Source organism: Sinohyriopsis cumingii, chromosome 10, assembly GCF_028554795.1.
Source record: "Sinohyriopsis cumingii isolate HCF-2022 chromosome 10, ASM2855479v2, whole genome shotgun sequence".
NCBI lineage: Eukaryota > Metazoa > Mollusca > Bivalvia > Unionida > Unionidae > Sinohyriopsis > Sinohyriopsis cumingii.
The window spans coordinates 65,427,574-65,440,979 of NC_142970.1; the positions used below are offsets into that span (position 1 = coordinate 65,427,574).

Consider the following 13,406-nt stretch of genomic DNA (forward strand, 5'->3'; position numbering starts at 1 on the left):
ATACGATGTTATCAGAGAGGATACATTTTGGTGTTGAACAGGATATTAATGAGAAAGGTGTATGTGTGTATGTATGCATGTACATATACTAATTAGTGGCAAGCCAGGACAATCCAGACTATCCAGGCCAGTTAAAGTGTTTTTCAAATATGTCAGCTTTTGAAAAGAAAGAGAAATATAAACCATCAAACAAAAATTACACACATAGCTCTGCGAGATAAAAAAAGTCGGCATTAAAAAACTAAAACCATTAAGATCCTTAAATAGATACGGCCATTTTTTAAAACACAACAAACTCATTTTGTTTAGATTTATGTTTTATGTGATAGAACAGTCTCAAACGCTTTTCAATTAAGTACACATAGACAACGGTACATCTTAGTGTGGAGGTCGATGCAACCTGCCAGAATATATTCCACTTTGTTCACAATCACAGTTTGGCAAATATACAGTATATTTGTATAATTAAAGTCTGGAATCCACTACTCAGGGCAAAACTGGTTACGTAGTCGTCCTAATTACCGATGAGACTGTGCAGCCGAATCCGTTTTGGAGACTATAAACCAAATATCCGTTTTCAGAATATGGAATATAAAAAAGTTATTAAATTGTGGGTCCTGCTAGGCATTCGGTGAAGAAAGCCATCCTGCAAAGATAGTTACGTTTGTTTCTTGAGAGGTTTAGGCTGAATTCAAATGAGTATGGCTGAAATGTTTACGAAATTATTGAGACTTTATCCGGTAATTATATATTATATATTCATTTAATTTGTTAGGATCCAGGTGAAAATATTGTGACATTAAATATAAATGATACACCAAAAGAACACATCTCGTTCGAGAAAGGCAGTGTTTACAGGATAAAGGATTTAAGATATGCAAGACATATTAACTTATTACAAAATCAGAGGGAAAAAAGTACTTCCAAATAGCATCACAGGTAAATAACGAAATGTTAAGCATGTTCGTTCTGGATATGCACCGTCTTACAAGCGGATTAATTAACATATCTGAGACAATTCAGAAGAGATTATATTAAATATACAAAACCACACTTTAAACAACTGAAAAAGATAAACATTGTGAAAGGTTATAACTCTATGAAATTTGTAAAGCCAACAGCGTGTAATGAATTTACATTGATCACGACGCAATTGAGCCTATAAGAACGTGTATTTTTTTCTCTCACACGATCAAGTCAGATAAATTATATAATTAACTTTGCCATTGTCATGGTGAAAATTAATCCCATGTTCAAAATTAGCACGTTCATTAAAACCTCGTACGTAAACATTACCACAGAACCAACAAAAAACCAGTTGATTTGCTAACAATGTTCTGTCATATGGGGGAAGTAAAATGCAGCACACCTTTTCTTTGTATATAGATATACAGCCCTTTTAGACGCAACCTTCGCACAACAATCATTGAATATCCTGTATTAATTGAAATTAAATTAGGCAAATAATTGGGACAGTCACGAAGAAAATCCAAAGTTACATTATCTCTTTATACAAACTTTGTGGGCGGGGTTCTCGGTTTGTTTCTTCTTCGATGAAATCTAAAAAATGTTGAAATTATCACACTCGTTTGTGCCATTATGTTCTCTGTGAAAGAAAAGACAATATAATATTTTTATCTTGTTTAACAACTTTTCGTTCTCGTAGTGCGTAGCACATCACTAGATAAGATAAACGGAGAAATGGAATTATAACTCCTCTGGGCGGAGTGGGTAGGGATTTGACATTTATTGTTAGTTAGCTAAGCCAACGCGAAGTAAGATCGTGCTATTTGTAAATTTCATAGTGTGTCAGCTGTTTTTAGTAGTGTATACTCAAAAATGATTATTTTACTCCCCTTTCTTCTTTTACAGGATGGGACATACATGGATACCAACGCACATAGATCTCTACAGTGATCTCAACACCAGGCAATCCGGTCCTGAGATAGGTCCCTTTGATGTGGTGGACACGTTCAATAACCCACATCTCACATTTCTTAATCAGCGCACCGGATGTCCGGCACTCCTAAAATGGATGACTAGTCAAGCTTCCCCAGCAACAGACAGGTATGCAAATGTATCCCAGTTAGGGTTTTTATTGTGAATTTACGTCATCAGCATTAAGCCAATCAAAATTTGAGGTCTAAATTCATACCAGACTGCTTCCCAGTACAGTAGGTAAACAACGTTTCTGTCTGAAAAGAGGTGTTTCAAGGGTCTGACCAAACGAATCTGTTTTGTCCAAATTTCAAGATCTAAAATATTTGTTGCCATGTGTGCGTGAACATAACTTAGGTCAAACGAATAGAAAAGTCTCGAAATGTATTTATAACTGAAACATTTATTTTTTGTTTTGTTCATATGAGGTGTATTTGCATTTTGGTACGCTTGTTTATCCACGAGTTCGCCATGTATTCATAACCAAGGCTCAGGTAGATTGGAACACCGCCCTCATGTAGATTGGAACACCGCCAGGCCATTTCCACAGCTAGACCATTTTTGTCAAGCTGAGAAACGGCCTCGTTTCAGTTGAAGGAATAACATAAAGAGTGCATTACATATGTTGAGACGTAAAAAGTCGACAATATTCCGATTGTACCTTTATTTTCTCCGCTATATCGGATCGTGTGAACAAAAATACTTCCGAACTTGCTTTTCGATGACGGCGAATTGCATTTGTGGCAAACTTCAGAAATGTTCTGTTTTTGTTTTGTTTTGTATTAATATTTTTCTTAAATCGAAACCGATCACTTCTGTAGAGGGATTATTTGATTACAGACTACACGCAAGATTTACTTTATTCTTAACAATGTGTGTAGATTTGACAAAGAAAGTGTTCCAATAATCATGGGTAATTTTATGGTTTGCAAAATAAAATGATGACACATCATTTTGTACGAAGAGTTGTGATTAGTTTAAATTATATTAGACTGACCTTAGAAATAAACGAAGTAATGGGGCCAAGCGTTTGGAACTAATATATTACGCTTAACAATCAACATCTGAGTTGGATGATGTTGATACAAAATTAGAAAATGAATCTCCGAATAACTAAGGTGTTCAGTTGTGATGTTGCTGGGGGCTATTTGACGTTTTTACACGACTTGAATGAAAAGGCCGACAAGTTCTAATTGATATCTCTTCGACGCCAAACTGGTGATGAAAGTGAAACATGTTCATGATCATCGCCATAAACACGGTCCAGACCAGGGAACCAAGTGAACAACATTCTTTTGAGTTACAATTCAGTCAATTGCGCTTTGAGAGTTAGCAAAATTTAGCCAAAAGATGAAACGTTAGCAATAACAGTGCTAGAGTTGCTGGTGCAGTGCGTACAATTTGTGAATCTTCAATTATTGTTTTGGCAAATTCCAATGAAACTTAGGTAAAGAGATAAGCCATTTGTACAAGAATTGGTGGATTTGTCAGCTTGTGGTGGAGATGGAGTTTTGAGATAAACATGATTGCCACCAGTAGGAGTTTACGTACGCATTCGAATATGTGGTTTGTCTCTTCGTTATATCTCGGGTTTGAACCCCGGCCGAGTCATAAATGGGACTTATAAAAATGGTACTAGCTGCTGCCTCGCTAGGCGCTCAGCATTAAGATGTTAGTATTAGGACTGGTTGGCTTATTGTCTGATAATTTTACTGAATGGGACATGATGCTACATGTCTGCGGCATGATGCTCCAGTGATAGACATCACGATAAACTTACACACTGCAGACATCGTAGTGATATGACTGAAAAATTGTTAAAGCTACGCTAAAAATCCAACTCACAGACACGCACACGCTCTTACACACACACACACACACACACACACACTCACATATATATATATATATATATATATATATATATATATATATATATATATATATAATAAGAATAACACTTATGCCAACCCAACCACGAGAACCATCACCTCCTCGGAACTGCGAGCATATTGCGGAAACTCGTTGAAATCCAAGCAATGGAAAGCGTGCCTATGCTATGTAAACAGACCAGTCATAATAACAGGATTCCGCAATTGAGAGGGGGATTGGGATGAAATAATAATGATAGCAATAATAATAATAATAATAATAATAATAATAATTCCATTGCAGAGTGGTAGAAGATTCAGCCAGAAATAGACTTTTTGAAGACTCTACAGGTGCGAGTTTTGATCTAGCCGCGCTAAACATCCTCAGGGGACGAGATCACGGTGTGCCTCCATATGGCGACTATCGAGTCAGCTGTGGGCTGTCTGCTCTCACTGCCACCTGGGACAGTCTTGTTGATCATAAACCAAGAGAAACGAGTCTGCTTCGTCAAGTTTACAGGTATATTTTCACCTTTCAGAGATTAATTATTGTAATGATTTATTTTAAACTGAGTATAGTTTAGTAATTTTCATCTCCACACACATTTTGTGAAACGCTGCATTTTCTGAGAGTAACTGCAGTATTATTTTGCACCCCCAAGATAGGAAAATGAACAAGAAAACGAATGTCACAGCGACCTATTTTTAAAACTGAAAATTAGTTGGCAGACAAAAAGCAATGACTTACAAAAAGCAGTCATTATGTTCGATGACTCATCCTGCAATTGTGTCAGAGAACTGAGCTAAATTAAAACGGCTAAATTATTACTGAGCGTCAAAAAATAAGTTAAAACAACCTAATTGCCCAGTTTGCATCTTTCCTCTACATCAAAATAGTAATAAAAATACATGCCTGTACTTTAAATCATTTCAGAAAGGTAGAGCTAAATTGAAACATTTATAAAGCATAATGAATCAGTGGCTGAGACATAACTTAGCAGTAAGTTAAACTCCCACAGATGAATTTCGTGTTATTAGTAAAATAGTTTTAGAGAAATGGAGATGAATTGCAAATATGTAAAAACACTTATGGGAAAGCAATATTTCTCTTTTTACTATAGAGTTTTACTTCGTAGTTATGTTGGAAATGTTTGTGATCGTCCTTCTTCTTGAATTTTGATTTTTCAAGAAGTCACTGGCATAATCGTGCAATTATTGTGTGCTTTATCGTTGGTCTCATGTGGGTTTTATTTGCCGTGAACCCTCTTGATCACTTCTCTAAGATCATCCACCTTTAAAAAGACATATCAAAGAAAATGCCCCAAACAAGGAGCTTCTTTTACAAGAAGAATCTTTCAAACACCTGGCGCTTTTACAAGAACATATGAAAGTACTCAGAGTAAATGATCTCAAAATAATACAGTTGGAGAAACGTTTCAGAGAAACAATGGGGAGGTAGGCGGGGAAATACCATTAAGTAAAGCTGAAACAAGTAGTCAAAGGTGCAACTGCAGCAACGACTGTAATGATAATGTCGACATCTGTATTACTTATGGCCAATTTAGTAACAAGTACGTTCTGTCCTATTTCATACGCTGATTCTACCCCAATACATCCCACTTTAGAGCAATTAAATGAGACTTGAAACGAGAATAATAAAATGTCTTTGTTATCTATACTTTTATTATTCACATTGTCTTTAGTTTTGTTCTCTACAGTTTTGTTGTTCAATTGTTACTGTTTTATCATCTTTTCAAATACCACTCTTGGTTACATAAGAAATAACGGTATGATGTTACCCCAGTTTAAACAAATCACCTGGTATTTTTTTAGAAATTGTTGTTGTTTCCATCGATGCTAATATCCACTGTTATGACCATGTTCCTTGGAAAGAAAAATATACTGTCAACTACAGCATCATAGCCCAGCTTCACTTGTGTATTTTGTATGCACTGTTGGAGCTCTTCCATGATGTTTTCATTTCATTTGAAACATTTCTGGCCTACAACTAATAGTTGCATGATACCGTTCCAACGGACTGAGTACTTTATTTTCTGCTTGAACCAGTGAACACTATATGAAGTTAATTCATAATCTTATAATGTCGTTCCCTCATAAGTTTGACCATTAGAATCTTGCACCAATATGCATGTCCAACTAGCAGATTGTTCTACGTCAATTCGGTGTTCATCTCACCGGCTAGTAATCTTCTTTCAAACTGAATCATACTTTCGCTTTCCGATAGTCATATTAACATTTAAAAGCTGTATCAGCTGTTATAGTAACAGCTGATACAGATTGTCCGAAGCCTTGGTATACAATTATTATTGATAAAGTACGTGGTTGTAAGCGTTTCTATTGTGTTGTATGCGATAAAAATTAAAAGATTTGAACAGCACTCTTTGTAACCTGAAGAGAATGGAAACTACTTCGCTATCGTTTCCCATGCTTTGGTAGAGGTAGATGGATAGCATACTTTTGTTGTAGTCGTCATCAATAATGTTAACATGTTCCGCAAAAGCTTTTGAAAGTCGTACGTTATAAATGATAGCGATATTAGCTAGCTAGATAGTTCGCGTACTCCTAACAATATATAGATGATAGCAATAGAGTTTGCTAAGTAGTAGGCGACATGCTAACCAAATAGCGATATTAGCTAGCTAAGTAGTTCATGTGCTCAAAATTAGGGCTTTGTTACCTAGCTAAATGACATACATACTGCTAAGAATCCTTACATTTTTGCAAAGCTTGCTAGCTAAATAACGTTTGTACTACTGACGATGTGAAAACTATATCAATGTTAGCCAGCAAATTGTGCATGTTCTGCAAACCATACGTAAATTATAGCAATGTTAGCTTCCAACATAGTACATGTACTACTGATAATGAATAAATTATAGCGATGTTAGCCCAATAAACAGCTCACTTACTGTTAACCCTGCATTAATTATAGCGATTTTAGTTAGCGAGGTAGTACATGTATTGCTAACAATGTATACATTAAAACAATGTTAGCTATTTATGATAGCTGTGTGTATCTTTATTTCTCAGCGACCCTCGCGACATTGACCTTTTCACGGGTCTACTTACTGAAAAAAGTATTAGCGGTTCATCTCTTGGGCCTACCCTGAGTTGCATATTGGGAAGGGAATTCCAGAATCTCAAGGAAGGGGACTCCTATTGGTACGAACGTCCAGAACCTCAAGGATTTCCAAAAGGTAAATGTAAAGTAGTAGTAGTAGTAGTGACAATAATAATACGATTTGACTACCACTGTGCACACAATTTTTTATGATACGCCATTGCTTTTCCTCTATCTCCCTATATCATTTCTCACCTACCCACCTGTTTTATCATTATGTTTATTACTGATCTTATTGTCTGATTCCAAGGTTGAAATGTTTGCCGCTTTGACCCCCACCCCCTAACACACAGAGATATAAATGCTGAGGACTTGGGTTCACCTATTGATGAAAATACTGTAATTATTCAAAACAAAATTTAATTTAAATGCTTTCCGTACACACCGTCTATTTCAAACATTATAATGTAAACGTGATTTTATTGGATGGCTATCTTTCTGCATTTTATCCCTTTATCCTTTCAGTTTTTAACGTTTCATTTAATAAAGGATACTATTGCAAACCGTACGCCTTGGTGGGATATTTTGCTCAAGAGCTCCGAACGGCCAAGCATGTGAAGATTTGATACAAGACATCAGCGAACAAAATGTGAAAAAATTTAACACCATGGATTGTTGTTGTTGTTGTTTTGGTTTTAACCCCAGTTAATGATTGCAAGATAGGCTATACATGGCGGCCATTATAACTGGTGGAGGAAGAACCCGGGGAACCATCGGTAAGAACAACCAACCCATGGGAAGCTACTGGATAGCGTTCTCACATCACATATCCACAATGATCGAGCCAGAGACTCTAACGCACGCGAACAGAGGTGAGATGGCAGTGATCTGGGTAAAGGCGCGGGCTTTAAATTACTCGGCGACCCGAAACCCCAACAACATAGGCTGATCTCTTGATGTACGGAATTGTAGGCTGATTAGTACATTTTACATTCAATTCAAACTTAATAGTAATAATTCAGGTGCAAACGCCACCTGTTGTCAATCAAGCTTCATCTGTCTATCAATGTGTTATACAGTCTTCTGTGCCAAACATCTAATCGAAACCCGAAAAGGTGGCGCTTACGTCGAATGCGGCCATGTTTGAACTGACAGTGAAATTTGTAAATAGAGTGTCGGTTTTTAAATGTCAGTTTCCTTACGTTTATTTTAGAATTATTTATTTATTTATATATTTATTTATTTATCTATTTATTTATTTATTTATTACAGAGCAGTTGAACGAGATCAGGAAAACGTCGCTATCTGCAGTACTTTGTGCCAATCTTGGTCTGACACAGATACAGATTGATGCTTTCAAACTGCCAGCATCCAAGTTAGTTTGCAAATTTGCTTCCTTGACTACGTGACTAAATTCCTACCTGCCTTTATATCTCGGTGATTTAAGTTTGAGTATGAAATCAATTCAAAACAGTGTTTGCATAATGTTGAAGTATTTGTTCGCTGGTTATGGATTTGTACACTGAATCGTTTGTCTCTACTCTCAGTATAAAGAAAGTACATCTATTTGTAAATAAATTTGTATCATGCATGGATCAAATCAATTTAAACCACATGCATAGATCAAAAAGATTTAAACTATACGCATGGATCAAATAAAGTTAAACCAAATGAAAATTATCACTCAAATTATACGACGAACATACATGCATAAATTATTATACATAAAATATCATGCATAACATCAGCATGTCTATAAGGTACCCAAATTCTATCGGCAGCATGGTGCTTTCAGGTGTGAGCTCCAGTTTTTTCTTTTCTAACTTAAATTCTTTCAAAATGTTCCCGCCATCTTACACATGGCATGTATATACTCGGTTCGTTAGAAAGAAGTTTGAAAAAGATGTCATCTCAAAACGGCACCATACATATGCGCTCATACTCATAAGTGAATCTGCGCCATATCCTTAATAAGCGCAATCATTTAGTTTAAACCTTTCTTATTTGAAAGAACTCAAAGCAATTTAAAACGTATGATTTGGGGGCTTCAGTAGAACTTATAAGCTTATTATCACTGCCACCCAAACAGTAACAAAACATATAGCATCAGTGATGTCGATGAAGGTACAAACGGTTATAGAGAAAATATGCATAAACTTGCATCAAAAGCATAACGATGAATTAAAACTAATTATAGGTTGTGAGTTCTGACAATTAATTAAATATCTTGGTCATCCTAATATAACATAATTTTGCACAGTTAAACGTTTTTGTGTGTTATTTCCTACAGTTAACATGAGGTTGCCAAAAGAGAGTGTTCTATAAATAAAGGTTGAATCAAATCTTGCAGATATGCGGTAGTTAGTCCGTGGTAAATGTTTAAATAATTGAAGCAATTTATGCTTGTAACGGCGAGAGTTTAGACTTTTCCATCTGGTTTCATGGTACAATTGTGAATTAGATGCACATTGTTTGCACACACGTTATTGTTCTCATCGCCTCGAAATTTATTTTTAGTACCACTTTATTGTACATTGTACAACTGTCCCAAATGTGATAAAAAATTAAAACAATATAAGATTCCCCATTTTATTCCAATGATTATCTGGTGCAAGTGTATAAATGTAATAATATTGTAACAAGAACTCAAACCTAAAGTACCGTTCTATCCAGATATATGATGTTTATACAAAAGTGCAGTAAGTTACTATTATGTATTTTTGAAACTTTATTTTAAGACTTATTTAAACGCATTACAAATCTGACTAACGGTTCTTTTTAAAAAACGTTTGTCGGTAGTGTTTCAGCAAATAAAAAAAAAAGAAATATAAAACTTATAATCACTAATGTGGCTTAATGGGTATAGCTTTTCTTTGTCATATATTTCTTCTAAATTACGAGGTGATTAAGGCCAATCGTGACGTCCAGTTGATCATACTACGCTAATTAATTTTGCCTATACTTATCATTTCAATCTAGGTATAGGTCAACGATACTAACCTAGCATTTTGCCCTTTCACCAGAATATACAATTGAATGTTCGAAAATAAGATATAGAGCAAATCATAAGATAATCGTGGAGTGATATGCATTTGAACCCTGACCTAATTAGATAAAGATCAAGTTACATACATTTGAAATTAGACCACATTCAGTGATATGCGCTTGAACTTAGACCCCATCAAGCGATCTTCATTTGAAATAAGATCACATCAAGTGATATGGATTTTAACTTCGACCACATCAAGTGATACGCATTTAAACTTAGACCTCATAAGATGTAAGTCACGTGATACGCATTTTGTGTGCATGCTTCGTAAAAGAGCATAATCTATCCATACCAAACATTTTAAGAACATTTATGTCCATATGCCGATTTCTCATCTAGACAGATCTTAAAACGAATCTAATGAAAGCGGAAACCACAAGGTCTGGGTAGGAATATAAACCATTGAAAATGCCTTTTTAATGCAGATGATTTTGGCCCGTCTGTGGATTAGGTCAGTTAAATTCTGATACGAAATATAACAAAAATTACAAAACAATATAGGATTTGCATACCAAATCTAAACAATTACAAAATGATATAAGAGTTGCATACAAAATCTAACACTAATAACAAAATGATATACGATATGCATACAAAATCTAATCATAATTACAAACGATATACGATTTGCATACAAAATCTATCAATAATTAAAAAACGATATTGATTTGCATACAAAATCTAACACTAATGACAAAACGATATACGATTTGCATACAAAATCTTACAATAATTACAAAATGATATACGTATTGCATACGAAATCTAGCAATTATCACAAAACGATATACTATTAGCATACAAAATCTAACAATAATTCAAAACGATGTACGATTCTCATACGAAATATAACAAAAATTACCAAATGATTTCCGATTTATATACTGAATCTAATAATAATTACCAAACGATATATGATTTGTATACAAAATATATCAATAATTACAAAACGATATACAATTTGCATACAAAATCTAACAATAACTACCAAATGATTACTGATTTACATACTAAATCTAATAATAATTACAAAACGATATGCAATTTGCAAACAAAGTCTAATAATGATTACAAAACGATATGCGATTTGCAAGCAAAATCTAATAATGATTACAAAACGATATGCGATTTGCAAACAAAATCTAATAATAATTACAAAACGATATGCGATTTGCAAACAAAATCTAATAATGATTACAAAACGATATGCGATTTGCAAACAAAATCTAATAATGATTACAAAACGATATGCGATTTGCAAACAAAATCTAATAATAATTACAAAACGATACACTATCGAAACAAACATTTTCAGTCCTAAAAGACTCAACTTCTGTACTAAACAGTTTCTTTTCTTTTTCTAGCAATCTCGTAGTTCCGTGCACTGTAGTACCATCCATTGACTTTACAAAATGGAAATCGACTCTACCACAGTCCAGACCAGCCATCAATCAATCGTCACTGCCCGAAATTATGCGACAACTGGCTAAGCTGGACCGGAAAAACAAGAAGTAGACTGTGTCACGTGATTTCCTTATAGTCACGTGGCTTTTAATGTTTTCATGTGATTTATCGCAAGACTCATCGTTAACGTTAAATAGATTTGATTTTAGAAGACCATTTGATGGAACCATATAATCATTGTACGTTTGTTTTGTTCTAATATGTGTTTGCTGTGTACTTGATGTCTATGTTTTGCACTCAACGATCTTAAGATACTTTGAACTACTATATTAGCGTTTGGCTAATCTTCTAGTATGGTCGTGACTTTTCTTCTGCAATGAGAATGTTATATATAAATTTGTTGTTTCGTTTTATTGAATTCAAAGAATAAACGTAAATTACTTTAACCAATCCAGATTAGAAGCTCTGTCTCGAACGAAACGGGATTTGAATAATAGCTTGAACAATATGCAATGATGCTGTGAACCAAGGAAACGATAATGTCAAACTTGTCCTTCCGACAATGATTAACAATGGCGTCGAGTAAGCGGAATCCCTTTAATTTATTTGATCTGCTAGAAGTTTGCTTGTTAATCCTTTTTATCATGTTTTTTTTTTAGTTTCATCTCATCTAATTTATCAATACGTTTGGGTTGATATGGTGGTTAAGGGATTTTAGCATTACTTTTTTGGTCGGTATAGATTTTATGAGAATTTAACATTACGTTTGTGTCGGTATGGGTTTTATGGAAATTTAACATTATGCTTTCGTCAGTAAGGGGTTTATGGAAATGATGAGTTGATATTGTCCTTTATGGGGATGTTAGGCATGAAACTGATACAAGATAGAGAAACAGACAAATATACAACTAATGACAGACAACTCCACACTTAGAAACCATGGACCAGCGAGAAAAGGGGCGTAATATGAATTGACATGATATGTTATGGCTAGATAGCCACGCTTACGAATGAGCCCACATTCTTACAATACAATGTCTAGGAAACAAAAGTAGAGGGAAATGTTACCAGTAAAGTACGAAACGAGAAAGTTAAAAATAAAAATGTAATCACAACAAATGACATGTTTTTATTTATTTTCACAAACTTAAATGTGCCCCCCCCCCGTACTAACTCCCTCACTAATTAACTAGCTTGATAAAAGATGATGCCTTTCTTGACTATTTTCATGTGCAATGCTAAAGTTTTAAAAAAGAGAACAGTGAACACCGAGAAAGTATGCAATACAATGCACAACTTTAACATGTAACAAATTTACAGGTTTGACAATGGTTGTTAGTGAGACCTGGACTATAATATTCCAGCGCTATTTTTTTTTCTCCCACGACGGACTGAACCAACAATGTCTAGCTACAGTAAAGGGACATCCAAAATGATGAGGAAATAGCAATGCTATGTGTCATCATTTGTAGGGAAATAGTGTCACAAAGCTTGTAGTAAGAATTTTAAAGGGAATACAAAGTGTCACCGATGAAGAAGATATCACTATATTATTCACATACTAACAACTCTCAACCTTGTCCATCACGTGATTGAAATGGATCGATGGTATTTCTTCTCATGAAGTCTGTGCTATTATCTTGGACCGCATGCAATGCATACGAATGAAAATATTTTACTACGGTCGTAGCTTTGAGATTAGACAGCTAACATGTGATGTCATGATTGTCATTTTTCGTCTCTATTTCTCACGTTGGATCGAAGATACTTAAATTTTCGATGAGAGTCTTGTCACACACTGTGAACAACTGTCCACTGCCACAAGTTCACCGTCGGACTGCAGGCTCTACCTGTTGTATATAAACGGTCTGGCATGCAGGACTGCTGTTGAAACTTTCCAGCATATTGATGAACACTGGCTTCGCACAATCCTAAAGAGAATTCTTGCCATTCCACGGGTTCTGATCATTTACATTATCTGAACGAATCGATGATCAAATTCATTGTACTGGATTTGGACTCGTTATTTATTGACACACTAACAGATGACGTTCTTCGAAGG

The 13,406-nt window shown here is 34.9% G+C and overlaps 1 protein-coding gene across 1 annotated transcript in view; it reads left to right on the plus strand.

The window, feature by feature from the left end:
* LOC149790288 (salivary peroxidase/catechol oxidase-like) overlaps positions 1-12,463 on the plus strand; it is a 36,890-nt gene extending 24,427 nt beyond the window's left edge. Inside the window, exons 11-15 of the mRNA XM_089973441.1 lie at positions 1,873-2,067; positions 4,114-4,329; positions 6,861-7,027; positions 8,164-8,266; positions 11,305-12,463. Coding sequence (XP_089829567.1) covers positions 1,873-2,067; positions 4,114-4,329; positions 6,861-7,027; positions 8,164-8,266; positions 11,305-11,455 — 832 coding nt within the window. The 3' untranslated portion in view covers positions 11,456-12,463. The remainder of the gene's footprint in view (positions 1-1,872; positions 2,068-4,113; positions 4,330-6,860; positions 7,028-8,163; positions 8,267-11,304) is intronic.
* The last annotated feature ends 943 nt before the right edge of the window (positions 12,464-13,406 follow it).